Source organism: Balaenoptera physalus, assembly GCF_965194825.1.
Source record: "Balaenoptera physalus genome assembly, chromosome: 16".
Lineage (NCBI taxonomy): Eukaryota > Metazoa > Chordata > Mammalia > Artiodactyla > Balaenopteridae > Balaenoptera > Balaenoptera physalus.
In genome coordinates this window covers 70,277,290-70,302,958 of record NC_138898.1, presented here as the reverse complement: position 1 = coordinate 70,302,958, position 25,669 = coordinate 70,277,290, and the positions used below count along the sequence as shown (strand labels likewise).

Here is a 25,669-nt window from a genome sequence, read left to right as displayed (position 1 = left end):
TTCCCTTCACTCCATCTCCTTCTCCATTTGGCTTGTATATAGAAATCACAATATTAAGCCAGTACCTTTCAGATTGGCTTACTGTAACTACAGGCATACTCATTTTATTGTTTCACTTTATTGCGCTTCACAGATATTGTGGTTTTTACAAATTGAGGGGTTTGGGCAACCCTGTGTTGTTAGATGATGGTTAGCATTTTTTAGCAATAAAGTATTTTTAAATTAAGGTATGTACTTTTTGAAAGATATATTGCTACTGCACACAATAGATTACAGTACAGTGTAAACATAACTTTTATATGCACTGGGAAACTGAGAAAAATTTGTGAGACTCACTTTATTACGATATTCGCTTTATTGCAGTGGTCTGGAACTGAACTTGCAATATCTCGAAGATGTGCCTGCACAAGGAAATCACGGACTCTTGTTTTTTTCATGATGAGATAAAAATAGACTACCTCATCCTTCCTGTCTTTGTCTAGTTAAAGCCTTTAAGATGCCTCAGTAACCCTCAGAACCAAGAAGTAATGATTGTCAACTCCCTGTGACCCAGTATATGTTGTGCATAACTTCCCTGGATAATCATTAGCTCTAGAGAATTCACAGACTAACTAACTTGTGTATGTGTTGATGGCCTAAGTTGCCCCCGGATTGCTGCAATTATCTGTAGATAGAAGGAGGAACTTACCCTGAAAAAGGATAGTCACCTCACTTGCTTTCAATATTATTTCAACATCAGGTTCAAGTTGCGAAATGTCAGAAGGGGTGGTCATTATAACACATGATAAAAAGTTTGGACTTTATCTGGACAGTAATGAACTCAGTCAACAATTTATTTCTAAATGATTACCTTGGTAACTGAGTGGTAAATGTATTAAAAGAGAATTTGAGAAATGCTTAGAAGAAGAATTCCTTCTTCTTGGAACCTGGTAACTTAGTGACTAAATAAGGCAGATAGGGTTAAGGACAAGGAGGCACAGAAGTATGATGTCTAAGTGTTTGAATAAGTAAACTGGGATAGGTGGTTGAAAGACTCTGAGAGGAATAAGTTTGGAGGCGGGAACACAGAATTCAATTGTGGTCATGTTAATTTATCTATGCTGTCTATGAAATACTGAGGTTAGTGTATATTTAGTAATCAGCTGGATATTTAAGTTTGAACTCTGGGGGAAGTAAAGATTTTTAATGTGGTTAGGAAATTATTGAGAGAGAGAGAGAGGGAATAAATGGAATGAGAGAAACTGTTGGGTGTGGATGAGTCCTTGGAGAACAATACTTTAATAGAATAAAGAGGAAGAGAATCCTATGATCAATACTGAGAAAGAAGACTCAGAAAAGGCAGGATGTGATAACAGAAAGGTAGAAGAGAGCAATGAAAGGGCTGATTAACATTGCTGTTTAATTTTAGCTACCCTTAATTAAAACTTAAGTCCACCAAAAGAGCCAGTCTGCCTACAGAAGGAGACAGAGAGGGGAGGAGTGAGCAGGGCAGGGCATTTGCTCAGAAGAGCAGGTATATTTTCAGACTCTAAGTTCTGGCTTTTTGATGGAGTCATGACTTTTTTCAGTCATTCTTCTCTACCCACCCATGGGCACCATTCTATCGTCCACGTCCCACCAGGGCCCAGGTACTCTGAAAAGAAGAGGGTCCTGGGAGAAGAGAAACAGAGACCCCTGGGGCTGTGAGCTGGATATAGAGCCTGTCCCACAATTGGTTTGGGAGGTCCAGATGTCCCAGCAAGCCCCACAGAAGGTATGAGAGAATGTGATATCTGAAATGTGTAATGCAGAAAGGGCCCTACAGAGAGCCAGGCTGATAGAATCTCTGCCATATTTTGATGCTTCTATCTCCCTACACAGTTACCAGGACTATTGAGTCAGAAGAAGATTATAGAGAACTCATAGCAGCTCTTAAATGCCCTAGACCAGAAGTGACTTGTGTCACTTCCACCTGTAGTTCCATGTCCAAAAGTGGAATTCAATAGCCTCACCGTAACTACAGAAGAAGCTTGGACATGAGAGAGACGTGCACATGGAATCTTTAGAGAATTCTACTGTATCTGAGGCACAAAGGGATACTAAACTCGCTCAGTGTCCCAGAGCTGGTAACTGATAAAAGCTAGACTGAAACCCAGGCTGCCCGGCCCCAGAGCCTGTCTTCTTGACCACAATGCTGGTGTAACAGTTCCACACAGGAGATCTACTGAGATCCAGAGGGCACCTCGTGCACTCTTCCTCCTGTCCCCACTCTCTTCTCAGAAGTGATCGCCTCTTCTGCTTGAGTAACAGGGTGTTTTGTACTTCATAATCTTTAGCTTACTATGGCCAGTCAACTAGCCCTGCCTTCTTACTTGCTCCTCTCCATAAAATAAGAGTCTATCCTGAGCAAGGATTCACCATGAATGCATCGGCCAGAAAGAGCAAGACCCACCCCTCAGAGGCCAGGCTTGCCCCTCCGCCCTAGCAGGGGTGTTCTAGCTGTCTCCAGCAGTCTTTGGTGGTGGCTTGGAGCAGAGGTATTTTTCTCCCTGGTTCAATGGAGGTTGGGAGGCAAAAGGTGCTGGGAAAATTGCACCAGGATACTAGACATCCCCCATCCCCTTACAACTCCCCAAAATGGCTCTAGAAGAAAACGAACAGTACCAGCCACTACTTGTGACAATCTGGACTTATCCAACGCAACATCAATGTCAACCCAGTGTCTACATGGCTGGGCCAGGCACGCTGCAGACTGTACATTGTGCGAACCTTTCAAAGATCCCGTGGGACAAATCTTATTAACAACCACCCACTCCTCCACTTTTCAGATGAGAAGACAAAAGTTAGAAGAGGTAAACGGCTTGCCATGGGCCATCTTATAAGTGTCTGTGCCAGGATTTAAGCTCAAGACTTTGGGATACCAAAGACCCTGCATCTTGCCAGTACACCACACTGTTTCTCTTAGAATCCCACGTTAATAAAAACAGGCAACATTGATTATGCCAGCACTGTGCTATGTGAGTTTCATGAATTATTTCATCTGATACTAACAATGACAACAACAAAGAGCAACCACAGGAAGTAGGTGTCACTATTGGCACTCCCATCTCATAGATAAGGAAACTGAAGTGTAGAAGAAGGAGGTCCACGAAAGTCAAAGAGAGGGTAAGCGGCAGACCTGACGCTTAAACCCAAATCTGTCTGCCTCGGATCACAGGCTTTAACTACTAGGCAACGCTGCCACCTGGCTGTCATTTAAACGAGAACATTGGAGACCTGGGACTGGGAGAGGGGAGCAGGTTAGCTACAGAGAACTTGTGAAAGTGCTCCATTTGGCTTTATCTGTTCATTCACAACGCAAGGCCTCCCTACAATAATTGGAGATTACTTTATATAGTTTGTTTTTGTAACCGATTTTCTCTCCATGAGGGCTTGTGATGGCTTTCTGACCTGTTATACGTGAGCATCTCCTCCCCCTTCTGATTCATTCAATTCCTGCCAAGTTCTCCACCCCAGCTGTGGCCAGGGACCAAGTTCTGTTGTGTGCACAGAGAGAACTGAACTTCTGATCAGAGAGAACTGAACCTGCAAAGTCCCCATCCACGACCTAACCCAAGTGTTTCCTAGACAATACCAGGTAAGATGGAGGTGAATGACAGCTTCTTTGCGGGGGGGGCATTGTGTTTATATGTGTGTGTTTATCTGCCATATGGCAGTAAAGTATATGCTGAACTTAAAATCTGAAGACCTAATTTTAAATTCTGGCAGTGCCACTTACAGACCTTGAGCATGTCTCTTAACTTCTCTGACACTTCTTTTCCTTTATTGCAAAATGAGGATGGTGATATCGAGAGAGAGGGCTCAATGGGAATATACATGTGATATGCCTAGCACCGTGGCTGGCACATGGGGGATCGATTTAATGTTAGACAGCTCTGAATGCGGTGGGCTGTGGGAGGAGGGTACCGAGAGGGGTAAAAAAGACCCAGAAAATAGACACTGGAAAGTAAACTCCATTATGCAGAAGTTTGTTCACAGTATATAAGGTGAATGCCTTTTATTAAAAAATACTTTTTAAATATCTAACAGGGAAGGGGTTGGCCTCAGAATTTGCTGGGAGTTAGAAGGCACCTCAACATTTATTGAGCCCTTATTCTGTATCAGACTCAGTGCTGGCTAAGTGATTTATATTGACTATCTTGCTAATCCTTGTGGAAGCCAGATAGTGGGTATTACTACTATGCCCTCAAGTTTGGAGACATGAATGGTGGTCAAGATCGCTCAGCTGGTACCCAGTGGAGCCAAACCTGGCTCTGTAACTCTAGGATCCCCTATAACACGCTAAGGATGTTGCCTCATAAAATAAACAGCTTTTCAGTCCAAATGCTTGTGAAATCAAAGCTCTGTTGCAAGAACTCGTCAAGGCACTATGGACCAGTCAGATGGGATTAGGGTCCATCTAATGACCTCGTATTAACTTAATTACCTCTTTAAAGATTCTATGTCCAAATACAGTCACATTCTGAGGTATTGAGGGTTAGGACTTCAACATATGAATTTTGAGGGGACACAATTCAGCCCATAATAAAGGATTAATTAATTTCCTCATTATTTCTCTTGGTGTTGTTTTGGTTTTTAGCCACTTATTAAGGGGTTGTTTGCACTGTCCTTGAGTATTTTAAGGACAATCCTGCAGTGATGTAAACACCTGTGTATAAAAATAGCAAGTGAGTCTGGTTTCTTGCTCTCAGTGAGCTCATGCCTGTGGATAGAGGTATGTGTTGGAAAAAATAGCAGGAACAGCAGGTTTTAGAAGTAGCTCTGCTACTAAACTTGCCTTGAAACCTTGGGAAACCCTGTCCCTCTTGGGATGTTGGCATAGAATGGGGGTTTTAAGCTCAAATGTTGACAAGAGCTGGATAGGTAACAGTAAGTGCAGAAGCAAGTAGCTGTAACAACATAGGGAGTAGTGGAAACCCTGTTGAATTGGACAACATTCCATTTAATTTTCAGCTCCAACCAGTTGGTGCCAGGTTGAAATAAAGGCCCAATGTTGCCAGGCCTTCTGAGTTTTCAAGAGAAATCTTCAATTCACATTTTAAATGAAATGTCCCAAATTTTAAATATTGGCAATTCAAATTTTTTCCTCCAAAGGATGAGGGTCAAACGTCTGGGCCAGCTGATTATCTTAGGGTCTTTCTTCCCTTAAATGCTCTGATAAAACAAAAGACAGTACTATTGATTGACAGGCACTAAAAAGGAAGGGGACATACTTTAGTTCATGTGGTCTAAGGATCCACATAGACAAGGAAAACTCTAAGGGATGAAGCTTTCACATATCTGTCCTCTTTTCTGCAGACAGTAGCAGGGTTCTGAGGGCAGCACCAAAATTAATTGGGGTTAGGTTATTACGAGTCTAAACAGGTTGAAAATAAATTGAGTCAAGTTTTATTGATCTCTTTTATGGGTCTATTGTCAAACAGTATTATCTTATTGCTGAAACAGGGGGAGGAGGCTTAATTGTTTGCAGTGATAAAGTGCTTGAACCTCAGAGCTATTTGTGAAGTGGCTTTCTTCTCACAGAACAGAAGTTCTAGCTTAAACCAATTTTCCCAATCAAACTTCAAGAAGCATCCTAATAAATGAGCGTTCTGCTCCCATGTTAGAAGCATTTGTTGGGATCTGGAGTGGCAAAGAAACTTTATTTCATAGGTCAAGTGATGGATTGGTAATAGCTACCTGGAATGCTGTCCTGGGGAAAACCCCGAGGCCAGATCCCGGTCCAGTAAGGAGGGTGCTGTGATATTAGCCTCCTCTGTCCTGAGTGTGGTGGTGCATAGTTGTCAATATTCTTAGAGTCTCAAGTGACAGAAACCCAATCTCAGGCAGGAAAAACTGTTGGCTCATAGAATTCAGGACAGGATATTACCAAGAGAGGGGTAGAGATGCAGACGGGCCTCAGGAACAATAGTTCTGAACCCGAGACTTGCATGCCTCTGAGATACTCTCTGTCCCTTATTTCCATGTCTCTGAAGTCTTCCATGTTTTCTTCACTCAGGCAGAGCAGTTATCTCCACATGACAGGAATTATAGCCACCGACAGTTTCCAAAGTGTGCATTTCATGGCTTCCACCAAGGAGAGACTGCCTTATATACCCTTTGGTAACAAGCACACACACACAAATTTTGGAGCGGGATTATGATTAGCCCAGTTTGGATTAAAAAATCATGGGAAACGACTGCTCAGCTCTGGACCAGTCAATTTGAACAGGGGGTGGAATCATCTAAAAATATGTTAGTTTCCATGAGAGCCATACATTTGGGTCCGGTGGGAAGAGAGGTCTCCAGAGCAAGGATAACATGAGGTAGAGGACTTTCAAAATGATGAGTTTCTACCAAAAAGGGGGTGGCTACATGGCCGCCATCCCAGGGGGTAAAAAAAGAGAAGGAGAAGACCCTCAGAAATATGTGCCAACCTTATCTGGTAGTTATAGCCCCTCCCCATCATTTTTTGCCTCATCTGGGAAGAGAAATCCCCACCTTAATCAGTAAGTTGTGCCTTCCAAATTCCAGTGAGCTGAAACAAAGTTATCACTCTAGCAGTTAACCAGGAACGTGCCTTCATTTTGTGGAAGAAATTCCTGCTCCGATGACCAACCTACTAGCCATCTCCTCCCAAGGCAGGTGGTGGCCTGAGAATTCTGTGCCTGCTTCCTGAGGACTGCTCCACCATGCAACGGCTGATGAAGTTCCGGGTCCTCTGGGACATCCACAGATCCCGCTGTGGCTTCCACCCTGCCCCTCAGCGCCTGTGCTGCCAGTCTTTATCGGGAGCTGGAGCCCCAAGATGGAATGACTATGATACACCTGAGGAATTTAACTTTGCAAGTGATGTACTGGACTACTGGACTCAAATGGAGAAGGTAAGGAGGCACCCATGATGGGGGGTGAGAACAGGATTGACCTCTTTCTCCTAGTAGGTTGAGGGGCACAGAACTAAGAATGGCTTCTGGCTAAGTTTACAAGTATCATGAAAAGCTTAAGTTTTGGGCTTCAATTCTCAGCCTGGACACTTCCTCAATTCTCTGAGCCCCAGTGGTTTTATCTGTGAAATGGGGATAATCTCATTTAAGAAACAAGACAGCAGGTGAAAGTGTCTGGTACACAGTCAGGTAATTGTGACCAAGTGTCAAGTTCTAATCACAGGTCAGCAAGTTGATGTTGGTCTGAATTCTCACCTTCAACTACTGGAACTGTGAGTCTAACTAGAGTTCATCTCATCACACTTGGGCTTGACTTCAGGCTACACCGAGAAGGAGGGTACAGGCAACCTGACTGTGCACATGAACATCTGACCATGTAACAAAATCATGTCATCTATCTTCCTATGAGGATGGCAAGTACATCTGGAGTCTTTCCTGTCAACTACCTACTTGAGCATGTGGCTTTAGGGTGTGTCCAGAGAAACCTGTCCCTGTGGTCTCTGCAGAAAAATGCACGTTCTTGGTTTGTCTTTTACCAAGAGACAGACCAAGAGAGGAGCAGTGGTGACACTAAGAGTTGGGGTCGACAGTGGGTGGTGTTCCAACTACTAAGTCCCAGCTGGTAATGTCCACATTGTGAAAACCCACTGAACACTGTTTTTGTGCAGAAGAAAGAATTCACCTAAGATGGAGTCAGAGAGTTGATGTATTTTTAATTTCCCATGAACATACATTCATATGTTAGTATTCAAAGCTTACATGCCTTTCATACGGACTTTTTTTCCTACCTCCATCTTTTTCCTTTTGCTGAATTTCCATAATAACTCCAAGGAAAATAGAGCCCTCAGTTATGGAGAGCCTTTTTTTAATGTGCCATGTCAAGCACTTTGCATTTATTATTCTGATTAGATGGACACTTTAATTATCCCCATCTTCCAGCTGAGGAAACTGAGGTTCCAAGGGTTCAAATAACCTACAGAATTCACATACCTAATAAGTGAAGGAGCAGGATTTGGGTCCAGGCTGTCTGATTCTATAATCCACTGTTTAACCTGGTCTCACAATCTGATGATGTCCAAACATCTCTGCCTTCAGACTACAAACTGACTTTCATCACTGCCCAGACCAAAACTCTGGTTAGACCTTTTGCATCATGAGAAATGGCTGGAGACGCCATCGTTTTTTTTTTTTCTGCATTTATCTTCATAAAGTCCTTATTAGTTCACACATCAACCCCTGGAGATTATCACCATGTAAATATTTGCCCAGGGAATGCCCCGTCTTTGTTGGGTCATTGTCAATTCCTCTATATTTCCAAACTTCTCCTACCCCCAGCATCTCCACCCATTTACATTCATTCTCACAACAGTTCTGATCTGTCTGTTTCTACTTTTCCAACTGCCTTGATCACGATCAGTGTCTCTCTAGTGACGTATGGTGTCTGACACCTAGCAATCCCTCAGTACACATTTGTGGAATACATTAATTTTGAAACTTGCCTTACGAGCACCGTAGGGATTGATGTTGCTCCCATGGAAGACCTTCTGGAGGGCGTGTGCCACCACAGTCCACCCTGGCTTTCTGGGCCTCCCCTTACGACTTAACAAGCGTCATTCAGAAACTGATCCGTAGCCTAATCAACAACACAACCCAAACCACAACAAATAGACAGAATTTATTTTGACTCAATTTTCAACACATTTTGCTTATTAAAAATGTTAAGTTAGAAATCCAACATTTTAATGTAACTTTTTTTAGCATAAGCCAGGCAACATAGGTTCAGGGGTGGAAAATATAGTCACTCATTCAGGCCACCAATTTACAACCCCTGACTATCCTTGGGAATTAAACCCTATATTACTCTAGGCTCTAAGGATACTACACTCCAATTGATTCATGGAGCAGCCTCCCAAATCTATTCATGAGAGGTCACGTTCATGTCCAAAATCATTCATTCTGTCTGTTTGATACTGCATTCATTCATTCAGTTAGGATTTAGTGAGTACCTAACATGTGCCAAACACTATTCTAGATAAGATAGGGATAGAAAAGTAAACAACGTACAACGGTCCATCTTTCCTCTTTTGATAGTGTGACTCTCCACTTCATGTCTCAGGAGAGATGAGTACCGCATCTGTGATGTTGACTTCTGTTTGTTTGGGCAAAAATCATGACAGGAGCAAATTCTTCTTACTACCTTCTGATGTGATTTAGTAATAAATATTGCTCAATAAATATAGTGAAATATCTATTAACCACAGAGCTTAAGAAAGCAACAGCTGAATGTCATTGCCACATAATGTCTGGCTCTTTGTCCTATAATATTTTCCCAAAGAAATTAAGTGCTGACAAATTTTCTAAATTTCTTAATATACAATAGTCATGTTTGCCTACGTTATTTTTTTCTGAGCCAATAGGTCTATGTTTCATGGCTCTTGAATTTATTTCTATGTGCAAGTCCCCACACAGCAAGGGAAGAAGAATGCTTTTATAGAGTGGTAAAGGAAGTTGGGAGGGCTATCGTAAACAAAGAGTCCATGGCTTAAGCTGAGTCCTTGCCAGGAAAGAAGAAGAGTCTTTCTTCTTCCTTTTGGGCTTTGCTATCATTACAGCATGTGAGAGCTTCCCTGGCTGGTCTCCTAACTCTGTTTAATTGAGGTTCTGTTTATTAATTTTTTTTAACAACACAAAACATTCATTCCTATATGGCAGCAATCAGTAGAGCTGAATGGTTGCTGCCTCCTTGGGGGATGCATGGCTCTCCAGTTTGCCCCTGAGGAACCTGGCCAACTTATCTCGTTTGTTACTTGCTTGGTCTCTACAGGCTCTGAGTTTGCAACCTCTGGAATAAAAACAAGATTATCTCAATTTATCTAAATATTAATGGCATAATATATGTTATTTCCAAATTAAACAATGCAAAAAGTTTTAACATCCAGAACTTTAATCTACTTTGGTAAATTTGTTAAAGGTCTGTGTATCAATCAATTAGTTAATCCATGTGAAACTGATACTTCATGACTGTGTTTCCTAGTTTGACATATCATACTGCACAGTGATCATTTGATGAGGCTGTAAGGATTATACTCATTTCTTATCAATGGCAATTTACAGAAGGATAACATGGCACTTACCATTTTAAATTATATTTAAACCACTTTCTTTGTAAGGTAAATTACAATCAATCTGACATGTAACCATATTTAAAATAAATAGTTTGGGCATAATCTACATACAGAAAATTTAATTACTGCCAAGTTTAGAAAAATAAATCATAAGTTTTATCTAAAGAGATAAGTCTGATCTTATCTTTAGATTTTTTTATTGAAGTATGTTGACTTACAATATTATATTAGTTTCAGGTGTACAACATAGGTGATTTAATATTTTTATACATTACAAAATGATCACCATGATAAGGCTAGTTACTACCTGTCACCATAAAAACTATTGCTTTTTATATTATTGACTATATTCTCTATGCTATACATTACATCCCTGTGACTCATTTATTTTATAGCTAAAACTTTGTGCCTCTTAATCCCCTTCAAGTATTTCATTTCTCCCCCCTCTGGCAACTACCAGTTTGCTTTCTGTATCTATGAGTCTCTTTATGTTTTGTTATTTTTTGTTCATTTACTTGTATATTTTAGATTCCACATGTAAGTGAAATCATTATGGTATTTGCTTTTTCTATCTGACTATCACAAGACCCACTAGTTCCATCTATTTTGTCACAGTTGTCAAGATTTCATTACTTTTTAATGGCTGAGTAATATTCCACATATGTGGAATGAATATATATATATATATATATATATATAAAATCCATTCATCTATGGATGGGCACTTAGGTGGGTCCCATATTTTGATTGTTGTTAATAGTGTTGCAATGCATATATCTTTTCAAATTAGTGTTTTTGTTTTCTTCAGATAAACACTCAGAAATGGAATTGCTGGATTGTGTAGTAGTTCTTTTAAATTTTTTGAGGAACCGCCATACTGTTTTCCATAGTGACTGCACCAATTTACATTCCCACCAACAGTGCATGAGGGTTCCCTTTTCTCCACGTCCTTGCCAACACTTGATATTTGTTGTCTTTTCAATAATAGCCATTCTGACAGGTGTGGGTTGATACTTCATTGTGGTTTGGATTTGCATTTCCTTGATGATTACTGATGTAGAGCATCTTTTTATCTATCTATTGTCCATCTGTATGCCCTCTTTGGAAAAATGTCTATTCAGGTCCTGTGCCCATTTTTTAATCAAGTTGTTTGCTTTTTTGCCCTTGAGTTGTATGAGCTCTTTGTATACTTTGGATATTAACCCTTTTCAGATATATCTTTGGCAAATATCTTTTCCCATTCAGTAGACTGCCTATCTGTTTTGTTAAAGGCTTCTTTCACTGTGCAAAAGGTTTTTATTTTGATGCAGTCCCATTTGTTTACTTTTGCTTTTGTTACCCTTGCCTAAGGATACAGATTCAAATATATACTACTTAGATCAGTGTCAAAGACCATACTGCTCTATGTTTTCTTCTGGGACTTTTCTGGTTTTTAGGCCTTATATTTAAATCTTAGTTCCATGCTGAGTTTATTTTTGTATATAGCTTGAGATTCTGTTGCACACAGCTGTCCAGTTTTCCCAAAGCATTAATTGAAAAGATTGTCTTTTCTGCATTGTATAGTCTTACCTTTTTTGCTGTAGTTTCATTGACCAAGTAAGTGTGGGTTTGTTTCTGGACTCTATTCTGTTCCATTGATTTTGTCTGTGTTTGTGCCAGTGCCATATTGTTTTGATTACTATAGCTTTGTAGTATAGTTTGAAATCAGGGCGCATGATGCTTCCAGCTTTGTTTTTTTTTCTCAAGATAGTTTTGGCTAATTGGGGTCTTACCATGCGAATTTTAGAATTATTTTTTCAAGTTCTGTGAAAAATGTCATTGATGTTTTGATAGGAATTGCATTAAATCTATAGATTTCCCTCGGAGTCTGGTCATTTTAACAATGTTAATTCTTCCAATCCATGTTTTTGTTGTCATCAGTTTCTTTCATCAGTGTGTCAGTTTTCGGGATACAAGTTTTTTAAAAAAATTTATTTATTTATTTATTTGTGGCTGTGTTGGGTCTTCGTTTCTGTGCAACGGCTTTCTCTAGTTGCGGCAGGCGGGGACCACTCTTCATCGCGGTGCACAGGCCTCTCACTGTCGTGGCCTCTCTTGTTGCAGAGCACAGGCTCCAGACGTGCAGGCTCAGTAGTTGTGGCTCACGGGCCCAGTTGCTCCGCAGCATGTGGGATCTTCCCAGACCAGGGCTCGAACCCGTGTCCTCTGCATTGGCAGGCGGATTCTCAACCACTGCACCACCAGGGAAGCCTGGGATACAAGTTTTTTACCTCTTTGGTTAGAATTATTCCTAGGTGTTTCATTCTTTTTGACACAATTGTAAATGGGATTGTTTTCTTAATTTTTCTTTCTGATAGTTAATTGTTAGTGTATAGAAATGCAACAGAACCCACACAGTTCAAACCTGTGTTGTTCAAGGGTCAACTGTATTTGCTTTATGTATTAGGTGCTCTTATGTGGGCTGCATATATATTTACAATTGTTATATCTTCTTGTTGGATTGATTCCTTTATCATTATGAAATGTCCTTCTTTGTCTCCTGTTACTCTCTTTGTTTTATTTTTTTTATCTTTATTTTTTAAAATTTATTTTATTTATTTATTTTAGGCTGTGTTGTGTCTATGTTGCTGCGCATGGGCTTTCTCTAGTTGCGGCAAGTGGGAGCTACTCTTCATTGCGGTGCGTGGGCTTCTCATTGTGGTGTCTTCTTTTGTTGTGGAGCAAGGGCTCTAGGCGCGTGGGCTTCAGTAGTTGTGGTGCGTGGGCTCAATAGTTGCGGCTCATGGGCTATAGAGCGCAGGCTAAGTAGTTGTGGCTCCCGGGCTTAGTTTCTCTGTGGCATGTGGGATCTTCTAGCACCAGGGCTCAAACCTGTGTCTGCTGCACTGGCAGGCAGATTCTTAACCACTGCGCCACCAAGGAAGCCCTGCTCTTTGTTTTAAAGTCTATTTTGTCTGATATGTGTATTGTCGCACCAGCTTTTTTTTTCACTTCCATTTATGTGGAATACTTTTTTCCATCCCCCGACTTTTTCAGTCTGTGTGTGACTTTAGAGCTGAAGTGAGCCTCTTGTAGGCAGGTTATAATGGGTCTTGTTTTTTTTTACCCATTTAGCTACTCTGTGTCTTTTGATTGGAATATTAATCTATTTATATTTAAAGTAATTATTGCTAAATATGTAGTTATTGCCATTTTGTTGTTTTCTGATTGTTTTTGTAGTTCCTTTTTTGTTCCTTTCTTCTTTTTTTCCTCTGTTCCCTTGTGATTTGATGACCATGTTTAGTATTATGCTTGAATTTCTTTCACTTTTCTGTGTGTGTACCTGTTATAGGTTTTTGGTTTGTGGTTATCATGACATATATATATGTATATATATATATATTTTTTTAAGTTGATGATCTCTTAAGGTCAAATGCATTCTAACCACCCTACATTTTTACTGTTCCCCCCCATGTTTGTTGTTTTTGATGACATATTTTACATATTTTTCTTTTGCATATCCATTAACTACTTATTGTGGGTATAGATGATTTTATTTCTTTGCCTTTTAACATTCCTACATAAGTGGTTCCTTATCTTGGAGAAGTGGCCTAATGTAGGAGATGTCTTATGGACGCAGCAGCACACTCCCCTCTGGTCACCAGAGTTATATGCTCTAGGGTTGTATGCTCTATGGTTCCCCCCTCTATGGGCTATGTGGGCCCTTCTTTTGTGGCATGGCCAACTACCGTGGGGGCACTGGTAGTCAAGGCTGGCCCCCAGACTGGTTGGCTGACATTTCCTGTCTCATGTAGTGGTTGCCAGCCTGTAGGCAGGGCTGATTCCTGATGTGGCTGGCCATGTGGCCTGGGATGTTCCAGGGCTGATCTTGGCCCACTGATGGGTGAAGCTGGATCCTGGGATAGCTGGCCATGGGGACTGGGGCACCTGGAGCTGGTGTTGGCCCACCAGTGATTGGGGTCATCTTTAGATTTAATTTAACCCTGAAATTCCTTATTATTCCTTCTTTATATTCCAGAGTTGTTGTTTTTTTATTTATTCATTCAATACATATTTAACAAACATTTACTATGTACCAGGTACTCTTCTAAGTGCTTTGATAAAGAATTTAAAAGTTATCACTAACTTTTTGTCATTGTTTTATTGAGATATAATTGAAATATAATTATCACTGTTTTCCTAAAAAAACAAAACCCAGCAGTTTTTCAGGTCAAACTCTTAACACACTAGCATGCATATTGAAATATTTAGACATAAAATCTGGGGTTTTCATTGCAGAAAAGCTTTTGGTAATGGATTTAACTTTTTTTTTAATAGATAGGAGGTTGTTAAGATTTCTATTCATCAACTTCAGAAAGTTAACTTTTTTTAGCAATTTGTTTATTTCATTGAAAATGTCATAAAGTTATTTTTTGACAAAGTTATTAATATTTTTATTATTGCTATTTTAATGTCTGTAAGATTTATAACAATGTACACTTTTTTATTCTTGATATTTTTAATATGTTTATTCTCTTCTTTTTCTTGATAAGTCTTCCTAAGAGTTAACCAATTTTATAAATCTTTTCAAAACCAGTTTTGGGTTTACTGATATTCTCTCTTGTGTATTTGCTCTCCATTCCATTGATGCTTACTGTTATCTTTATTATTTCTTTCCTTGTGCATTCCTTTGATTTAATTTGCTATTCTTTTTTTAGCTTCTTGAGATGGAAGTTTATGTCCTTACTTTTAAGCCTTCCTTCTTTTCCAATATCTGCATTAAAAGTATAAATTTCCCACTAAGCACTCCTCTTAGGTACATTATACAGATTTTGATATGTCATATTTTATTATCATTAAGTTCAAAATATTTTTTATTTGCCTTTTGATTCTTCTCTGGCCCATAGATTACATAGAAATGTATCAGTTAGTTTCCTGATAGTTGAGATGGGTTTCTCATTGTCTTCTTGTTAATGATTTCTAGCTTAATTCCATTGTGGTCAAAAAGTATACTCTGACTTATGAAATTTCTGGAGGTTAGTAAACATTCCAAATGCAATGGAAGAGATTGTGAGTTATATCATTGTTGGGGAAAGTGTTTTATCTATGTCAATTAGGATTTAAATTGTATGAAATCTATCATATTCTATCATTAATTTACAGAAATTATAGAAATTCTACTTGTATTTCATTTTAATTAAAAATGAAGCAAGCCCTTTCTATAGGCAATAAATTCTTATGTGTTTTAACATTCAGAAAGAATAATCTCATTCATTAATCACATGAGTAATTGATCTACTTTCCAATTATCCTTCTTTAAAGTATATTTTAGTTAGAGATTAACAAGGAGTAGCTATGTAGGTTTTTGTTTATTTAAATCAACTGTTTTGATCTATAATTTACCTAGAATACAATTCACACATTTTATGTGAAAGTTTAATAAGTTTTAGAACATTTCTACCACCTCAAAAATTTCCTTTTGTCCTTTCCTAGTCAATACCCACCCATCCCCACCCTGAGCCCCAGGTAGACACTAATTTGCTGTCACTAGCCATTATATTTCTCTTTCCTAGGGTTTCATAGAAATGGAATAATATAAGATGCACTCTTTTGTGTCTGGTTTCTTTTACTCAGCATGTTTTTGAGATTCATTTATACTGTTTTGTGTATTACTTCTTCATTCCTTTCTATTGCTGAGTTAGTGTTTTATTTTTTAGATCTATTTCTCAATTTCCTTTGGCTTCAAACTTCCCTGCATAAAACTTTAAATCTCATATCCAGTTTAAAGGTTGTGTTTTATCTTCTTGAAAACATGCTTATCTTAATATCACATTATCAGATTAATTCTGAGCCCCCAAAACCATAAATGCTTAAGCAATATCTTCTTCAAGTTGCAAGAGTTAAGAGTCTAAACTTTTGTCTGAATTAAGATAACAATTGTTTTTACCTTGATACCCCAAACTTTCTATCATTTTGTAAACTCATACAGAAATATTATATAATCTGTTCCCCTTATATAGACAGTGCACAACTAGTCATTTATACTTGCTAACATTCCTTAATCTGTTGGAGAATATTTTTTTCATAGCACTGATTTTTCCATAGATATGAATATATGTATATACATATATCTGTGTGTGTGTGTGTGTGTGTATGTATGTATGTATATAAGTCTTGTCTCAGGTGAGACACACTCTTTTGTTCCAGTCATATGAGGCAAAGATGGTAGGATCATGTTTGCACATATGTGGGAAATAATTTCTGGAAGATTATACACCAAACGTTATCAGTGTTGACCTTCAGGGAGTGAAAATGTGATGAGAAGTTTGAAGAAATTTTTCTGTTCATAAGAAATTTTTCTGTTAGTAAGATTGTGCATTGCCTGAACTTTTACTCTGAACGTGCTTTGTTTGGGGAATTAAAAAAACTTTAAAAAATCGTTTTACTTGGGGAAAATAAAAGACTTGATTTAAACAAGAAAATGAAAATTGTCCATAAACATTTAAAACTGTTTACATACGTGTGTATATGTATGTCTTGTTCACCATTGTATCCTTTTGGTCTAAGAACAGTGCCTAAGAAATAATGAGAACTTAGCAAATATATATTGAATGAATGAATGGATACTATAATATAAATTTGGATTTAATGTAAATATGGTTTTGCTTTTCTAAATTGATATTGTATTATAAGATTTTTATTGCAAAAATATCCTGAAAGTTTTTTTGATTGGTTTTATCATATTCCATCACATGGAAGTAACAATTCTGTCAACAGCATATAGTTGAATTCTGGGTTTTTTATCCATTTTGCCAATCTAGTTCTTTTGATTGGGGAATTTCATTCACTTACATTTAAAGTAATTACTGATAAGGATGACTTACTATTGCCATATTGTTAATGGATTCCTTGATGTCACAGCTTTTATGTCCCTCAGTTCATCCGTTACTGCCTTCCTCTGTGTTTAGTTGATTTTTTGTAGTGATGTGTTTTTTTTTTTTTTTTTTTTGAGTGATATGTTTTGATTTTCTTTTCGTTTCCTTTTGGGAATATTCTGTAGATAATTTCTTTGTGATTACCTTGGGGATTGCATATAACATTCCAAATTATAACACTTCATTTTAAACTAATAACAACTTAACTTCGTTCACATACAAAACCCTACTGTTTTCCAGTTCCCTTGCACCTTCCTATATTATGTTATTGATTTCACAAACTATATCTTTACAAATTGTCTACCCATTAAGATAGATTTATAATTATTTTTTATGCTTTTGTGGTTTCCATACAGTGAAAGAATAAAAAGTGAAGTTATGAACCAAAATTATAACAATACTGTTTTTATATTTGTCTTTGTATCTATCTTTATTAAAGAACTTTATACTTTTATATTTAAGTTACTCTCTAATGTCCTTTCATTTCAACTTGAACTCCTTTTAGCATTTCTTGTAGGGAAAGTCTAAGGATAATGAACTCCCTCAGTGTTGTTTTTGTTTTTATCTGAGAATGTCCTAATTTCTCCCTCAGTATTAAAAACTTTTTAATTTATATTGGAGTATAGCTGATTAACAATGTTGTGATAGTTTCATGTGCACAGTGAAGCAACTCAGCCATACATATTCTCCCTCATTTTTGATGGACAATTTTGCTAGATATAGAATTTTTGGTTGACAGTTTTTTCTTCCTTATCACTTTAAATATATAATCTCACTGCCTTCTGGTCTTCAATCCACTGGTAATCTTATTAAGAATTTCACCTGATGAGTCACTTTTCTCTTGCTGCTTTTAAGATGCTCTCTTTGTCTTTGTCTTCTGTAGTTTGATTGTAATGTCTCTCTGTGGGTGTCTGGGTTTTCCTACTTGGAGTTCATTGAGCCTCTTGTATTTGTCTCTCCATGCCTTTCCTCAAATTTGAGAAGTTTTTAGCCATTATTACTTCAGATAAGTTCTATGCTCCATTTTCTCTCTTTCTTCTCCTTCTGATATTCCCATAATGTGTATGTTGGTCTCTTTGATTGTGCCCATAAGTTTCTTAGGCTCTGTTCATTTTTCTTCTTGTATGTTTCTTTTTGCTCTTCTGACTCAATAATTTTAGATGACTTGTCTTCAAGTTTACTGATTCTTTCTTCTGCCTACTCATGTCTGCTGTTGAGTCCCTTTGTGAAGTTTTCAATTCAGTTATTGTATTTTTCAGCTCCAGAATTTCTGTTTGGTTCTTTTTATAATTTGTATCTCTTTGTTGATATTCTCATTTTGTGCATATACTATTTTCCTGATTTGCTTTAGTTCTTTGTGTTTTCCGTTAGCTCTTTCAGTGTATTTAAGACAGTCATTTAAAACTCTTTGTCTAGTAACTGCAGCCTATGTCTCTTTAGGGTCAGTTTCTGGAGATTCATGTTGTTACTTTGAATAGGCTGCTTCTCTTTTTCTTTGTAGACCTTGTGATCTGTTGTTAAAAAATTGATATTTAAAAACAATAGCCACCTCTCTCAGTCTTTGCAGACTGGCTCCATGCAGGGAAAGACCTTCAATAATCTGCTCAGTATGAAAACTTAAGGTCTTCTCTGGCATGTGTCTTTCCTGGTCCTGTGCATGTGCTTTTATTTTTATTTTTTTTTCTAGTTTTGGCTGCTCATTAACGTTTTAACTTTCTTAAAAGTCTGCTTCTTCTGGGGGACTTAAATGTTCTATTCTTTTGTTGTCTGTAGTCTCTAATCCCTAGGTAACCACAGGTCTACAGTTTCCACACACTGTGACATCTGCCACTGTTTTCAGGTACCTCCAATATGCCCTCATACCCATCTGAGCTCCAAGTCAGTCAAGACAGAAACGAGTGCCTAAGGCCGCCTCCAGACAAGCCAGAATGTTGCACACAAGTTTCAGTCTTTTTCATCTATCCTAGGGGAGGGGCTGGGAATTGGGTGGCTTCCTCTGACTACACTGTACCACATCAGAGAGCGGGTGGTGCAAGAATAAGCAAAAACACCACAAAATTTCTTACCATTTTGGTTATGACTTTTTATTGTTTGGGCATTTGTTGGTTCCTGTGGATTTGTGACTCTTTTCTAAATTCCTACAAAGCCATCTTAGTCTATTGTTGTTTACTTGATGTTTTTGTGAGGGGGAAAAAGGCTCTGGAGCTTCCAAGACTGACTTCTTGCACCGCTTGAGGTACCTTAATTTAAAAAATAATTTCCCCAAATATTCAGGAATTAAATTATCCTCTTTTATTTTGTTGTAATAATAACAGTAATTTTATTGAGCACCTACTGTATGCCAGGCACTGTTATACACACTTGACCTTTTAAAATAATTAATTTGAACTTTACTACATTCTAGGTAGTATTATTATACCCGTTTCATAGGTGAGAAAACTGAGGCACAGAGAGTAACCTACTGTCCATGTGGAACTAAGACAGACACATGGGGAATAAAATTGTAAGTCTTCAATAAGTAACATGAAGGGTCTTCATGGTTTTATGTGACTTAAGAGGAGGGGGTTAGAGTAGGCCAGAAGAAGTTGGCTGGATCTCACCTCCCCCCAACTTCTCTTGGCGCTATAAATGCTTTAAAATGGGATCTCAGACCTTGAGCTACACTCACAATGGAATGTGACTGTGGTGGTGGATTGGCCAAATTAGTGCCCCTTTCCTTTGAAGCAGGAAATAACATGTAGCCTATGATCCTAACCAGGAAGGCAAGAGAGGTCCAAACCCAGCCCTGTGGTGGGTGAATAACCAAGGGGATGAAGTGAAGTGGAGTTTCAGAGAGATGACAGACTTAACCCGTCGTGCAGCCAACGTCTTCACACAGACCTGTGGCCTCCAGGAGGGAGACCATCTAGCCTTGATTCTGCCTCGAGTGCCTGAGTGGTGGCTGGTGATCATGGGCTGCATCCGAACAGGTCAGTGACCCAAGCAGACCTTTGGGCTCACCTAGAGCCAATTTGTCCTGAAATATTAGGTGCTTTCTCTTCCCCCCAATTTTTCTTTTCTTTTTTTTTTTTTAAACATTTATGCTGAACTTGAAACATGTATTTTTTTTGTTTTTTAAAATTTTATTTATTTATTTATTTATGGCTGTGTTGGGTCTTCATCTCTGCACGAGGGCTCCCTCCAGTTGCGGCAAGTGGCGGCCACTCCTCATCGCGGCGCGTGGGCCTCTCACCATCGCAGCCTCTCTTGTTGCGGAGCACAGGCTCCAGACGCGCAGGCTCAGCAATTGTGGCTCACGGGCGTAGTCGCTCCGCGGCACGTGGGATCTTCCCAGACCAGGGCTCGAACCTGTGTCCCCTGCGTTGGCAGGCAGACTCTCAACCACTGCGCCACCAGGGAAGCCCCCCCACCCCAATTTTTCTTCTTCACAGTCTTTCTTTTTCTCAGACTCACTCAAATATTATTTTACTCCTTCTCAACCGCTCTCTCCCTTATACTCACACGCTCTCAAACACAATGTCATAATTCTCTCTCTCTCTCTCTCACACACATGCACACACACACACACACACACACACACACACACACACACTTTCTCTTACACGGTCTCAGACATTCTTACTTTTTTATAAGATTCATCAGTTGTTCACGTTTTGCCATATTCGAGCCCTCTCTCCCAGTGAGTCATTTAAGAATCAGTTGCAGACACTGTGACACCCATAAACACCAGATAGACACTGGAGCATGCATCTGCTAAGATCCAAGACATTTCCTTCACATAACCACAGTAGATTTATCACACAAGAACTTTAACACTGATGCAATATAGTTACGTGATATACATCCATCGTCAAAATTCCTCGATTGTCCCAATAATGTCCTTTATAGCATTTATTTGGTTTAAATCAAAAATCCAATGCATTGCATTTAGTTGTTGTACCTCCCCCGTTTCCTTTAATATAGAATGTTTCTCTATGTTCTACACTGTCTACATGACGATGATAATTTTGAAGCGTCTAAGCCAGTTGTTTTGCAGAAGGTCCATCAGAATTTGTATTCCTGACTCCTTCTTCATGATTATCTTCAGGTTAGACATTTTTAGCCCAGGTACTAGAAGGGCAATATTGTGTCTTCCTTGGTGCATCACATTGGGGATATATAAAGTTGGTTTGCCCTAATATCATTGATGTTGTTTTATCACTTTAGAAAGGTAGTATCCACCTTTGTAAAGGTACCTTTTCCCTTTGTAGATAGTAAGTAATCTGTCGTGTAATATTTATGAGACTGTGTGAATATCCTGTTCCCCAGCTGTCTTTCACCTTATGGTGTGAGAATCCACTGATGATTCTTGACTGAAGTGAATATTTTAATGGTGGTTGTTTATTAGGATTTTCTATTTATCATTCCCTCTACATTTATTAGTTGGCATTCTTCTATAGAGATTTTCCTTTCCCTTTTAATTGCTTATCTATGCATTAATCTATATAATCAGTATGGGACTCATGGATTCTCTTTTGAATCGCTTCAGTTGTTGTATAATGCATGCTCATACAACAATATGTCGTGCTCTTGCTCACATATTCTCTGTCTCATGTTTTCTCACAAATAGTTGATTAATCCATCAAGATCAAGAATTAACAGCAGTGGCTGAGGGAGTATAGAGAAGCCATGCCATCTGTATAGTGAAGAGATTGTCCATGAGAAACCCAAGACATGAATTGAGACCTCTGGGATAAGAAGAATTAAAGAGGAGTAGAAGCAAAGGACGGAAATTCCAAGAATGGTCATAACACATGGAAATGCTTAGAGTCAGGAGTAGCCTATACGAAGAATGGTCATCTTGAAATAGAGAATAGAGTTGTGGGAGAGAAAGATGGAGAGTGAGCAGTGCCCTCAAAGTCAGGATGGGGAGTGTGGTGTTTTCCTGGAGAGAGGGTCCAGGTGTTAGTGAAGAGAAGAAATGTGGAGGGGAAAAAGTCAGTGCTCTGTGGAACTAAGCAGGCTAATAATACGGAAGGTGGGTAGTAGGAAGATTCAGGACAGGGCATCTGGTGGAGAAATTAGAATACAATAGGGACACACAAAGAGTTGAGCTAATTGTTGGTGATGGAAGATGGAAGGGAAAGTAGAAAAGTTCAAAGGACTTTGTAGTTAACTTTGGGTATGACGAACGAAGGAAAGAGAGGAAATTCAAGATGACACAAGGAATGATGACAAGAGATGACAAGAGATTCACGATGACAGAGAAGGAAGTGAGAGGAGAAAAATGAGGGCAGGGATGCAGTGTCAGGGACACTGTCCTACTTGTATCTTTCCCAGATCCTGTGTAAATGTGTATAAAGAAGGACTCACCTGTCTACTGGCTAGATCCATTTAGAGTAGAAATTATTAGGGCAGGCGTTTCAAATTTTAATGTGCATAGAAATCCCTTGGAGATCTTGTTAAAATGCAGATTCTGATTCAGTAAGTTTGGGGTGGGATGTGAGATTCTGTGTCCTAGGCAGTGTTGATGCTGTGGGCCATACTTTGCATATCAAGAAGTTAGGGGATTTCTATGCAGATAAACCAGGTCTGACAGCCAAGGTTGTGAGGCTGTGAAAGAGATACCAGAACAAGCAGTTTCTTCCTCATCCCTAGGGATCGTCTTCATGCCAGGGACCACCCAGATGAAGGCCAAGGACATTCTCTACCGACTACAAGTGTCTAAAGCCAAGGGCATCGTGACCACAGATACCCTTGCCCCAGAGGTGGATTCTGTGGCCTCTGAGTGTCCTGCTCTGAAAACCAAGCTCCTGGTGTCTGACCACAGCCGTAAAGGGTGGCTGGACTTCCGATCACTGATTCAGTGAGTTTCTGGTCTGTTGAATGTGCTTTCTGAGGAATGGCAGGAGAAAGCCACTCACTGCCAAGTGCTGGTAGAGAAGCAGCCAGTGGGAGGAAGCTCACCAGGTCTGAGCTTCTCTTCACAGCTATGTCACTGATTTGCTGTGCAACCTTGGGCTAGTTCCTTCTCCTCTCTTGGCTGCAATTGTTTTTTGTATAAAATGAGGAAATTGAACTTCTATGGCTCTCTCACTAAAATATAATCACCCCTGTGCAAAGGAGATGTGTAAAATCAGAGGGTTATTGTGTTGCATTTTCCTTGTAGGTGGGGAATCTGAATATTATTTTTATGTAAATAATTAGCAATTAAAGAAATTGAACGAAAGGTTAAGATGAATTTTTAAGGTGTAACTTGAGACTGAGAAAAAAATGACAGGCAGCTTTGGGAGCAAACACTTTCCACGTCTTAGGGGGTGGGTGTCTATAGGGACATCTTGAAGGGAAAGTTAGGGAAGTGCTAAAGGTAAGAAAGACCGCTCCGCCTCCAAAACTCTGATTCTGCAAGCCTTCAGACATTCTTCATATCACACACAAACCATGCTGGATTTGTTTTCTTGAAGTAATTCCACAGTTTTTAAAGCTCTTTACTTCAACCCCCAACTGCACATATTACAGTGAAATCACATCTTATGCTAGATTCTAAAGTCAGAGAATTAGATTAAAATAGCTTAAACAAAGAATACTCATTAAAACTCGCCTAAATTGCCCAGACTCAGTATGGTTTCATTTCTCCACAAGAGCCAGTGCTCCCTCCAGCACTGGGATTACTTGCAGACTCTCTGACTGAGTACTATAGGAAGCTTGCATTTACAATTGTAATAGGCCCAAGAAAGAGACTCTCAGCCAAGGAGAAGCTCCCCAAGAACCGAGGCAGATGGAGGGAGCTACGGATTCTACCTTCCACCTCTAGCTCATGCTAGGGCAGATGTCCATATATATATTCCTTACACTCTCATTCTCCCTAGCTTTCTCTTTCCCACCCCTCAACACCAAGTTTATGAGGTTAAATTCCCATGAAGCTAGTCTGTGTAAAATACAGGGTTAGCAGTGTGACTAAAAGCATAGTATATGGATCACACTGTCTGAATTTGAATCTTAGCTCTGCAACTTGCTGGCTATATGTCTTCAGGTAAGTTACCTAACCTCTCTGAGCCTCAGTTCCCTCATCTACAAAATGGGCATAAAAGCAGTACTTACCTCTTAGGGTTGCTATGAAGATTGAATGAGTTCTTATTTGTAAATCATTTAGAGCATTGTCTGGAATCATTGGCAATACTATTTCAATGTTTATTAAACTAAAAATAATCCATCATATTTTCCCCACTTTTTAAAATGAAGAAATGTCAGTCCACCTATCCAAGTCACCCATAAACTTTGTTTGATGCCTAATACTGGGAGTTGCAAACCCCAGTTTTCTGACTCTAAGCCTCATATTGCTTCTTTTGCTTCCCCAGAGGATGGAAAAACAGGAAACATGACTTCTGTCCTTTTGTATTGAATCCCTTTGCAGATCAGAATCCCCAGTTCACACCTGTATTAAGTCAAAGACCCTGGACCCAATGGCCATCTTCTTCACCAGTGGGACCACAGGCTTCCCCAAGATGGCAAAGCACAGCCATGGACTTGCTTTGCGATCCTTCTTCCCTTCATGGTAGGAGAGAGGGCACCAGCTTAGAAGCTGGGCCACAGATCTGGGGTGAAGTGTGTATGTATATGTGTATGTGCTGGGAAAGGAACTCTTGGTGGAATTGACCCCATGCTGTTTATCCTTTCTGCTCTCTTTGGTTCAGACCCCTAAGGGTGTGAGAAGTATAGACTATGTATGAGTGTTTGCTGACAGAGGCATCTGAATGACAAAGGAGGCACATTTGGGTCCTACCTGAGCACCTTCACAACAGGCATGGAGAAGATGTGGGTGGAAACAGCAGGCATTCTGCTACCCACACAAATGACAAGCCCCTGTGTCCCTGTCAGTAGTTCCAGGGTTTGGTGGGGAAAGATAAAATGCTCCAGCAATGTGACCTTATGTGACAGGTCTTCTCCTCTCCTCGATTGTGGACAAATCCGGCATGAAGTTTCCCAACCAGGAACTGTTAGGGAAAAATAATACCTGGAACTAAGCCACACCAAGCCACTGCCCTGACCTGGAACAAACATAGAGGCTGAAGCTGGGTTAACCATTTAATCAATTTTAAACCAAACTCTTCTCCCTTCTCCCCGTCCCCCAACTAGTAATATTCAAACCAGACCACGTTCTGTATACTTTGTACCTTATTAACCAGACCAGGGGGACAAAGAAGGCTTTTTGTAGACATTTGGTATCTGTGCTAATGATAACAACTGAGTAGCAAAATCCTGGAGAATGGGGGTGGAGAAAAGGGAAGGATTGTATAGTAGTCAGAATAGTATCTGAGGCTAACTGTATTTTGGAGTTAGCAGGAAATTACTGCAGCTGAAGACGTCTGATGTCCTCTGGTGCCTGTCAGACACAGGCTGGGTTCTGGCTGTCCTGGGGTCCCTGCTTGAACCATGGACAGCGGGGTCTACAGTCTTTGTCCATCATCTGCCCCAATTTGACCCCAAGGTCATTGTACAGGTAAGAAGACGAACCTTTCGATATCAACAAACTCCCAGAAAAAACTCATTTCGAGTTCAAAAACTGGATCCAACTGAGAAAATACTTTATTTAGCAAAGAAGCCTCTTAGTATAATATAACCCTGGTTCTGGGTTTCTCAAATGTGAAGGACTGAATCAATCATTGTATCAGAATTACATCAAGATGTA

General features: G+C 39.4%; 1 protein-coding gene across 4 annotated transcripts in view; it reads left to right on the top strand.

Moving 5' to 3' along the window:
* The window catches only part of LOC309645629 (acyl-coenzyme A synthetase ACSM1, mitochondrial), a 61,935-nt gene that overhangs the window by 8,369 nt on the left and 27,897 nt on the right, over positions 1-25,669 (top strand). For 2 of the 4 annotated variants that reach the window (XM_082431053.1, XM_082431054.1), the window contains 6 exons: positions 364-3,616; positions 6,660-6,902; positions 19,760-19,970; positions 22,639-22,846; positions 24,395-24,535; positions 25,321-25,480. In XM_082431053.1, the coding sequence (XP_082287179.1) occupies positions 6,711-6,902; positions 19,760-19,970; positions 22,639-22,846; positions 24,395-24,535; positions 25,321-25,480 (912 nt within the window). In that variant the 5' untranslated portion in view covers positions 364-3,616; positions 6,660-6,710. The remainder of the gene's footprint in view (positions 1-363; positions 3,617-6,659; positions 6,903-19,759; positions 19,971-22,638; positions 22,847-24,394; positions 24,536-25,320; positions 25,481-25,669) is intronic. The other 2 variants (XM_082431055.1, XM_082431052.1) reach the window with 2 other exon arrangements.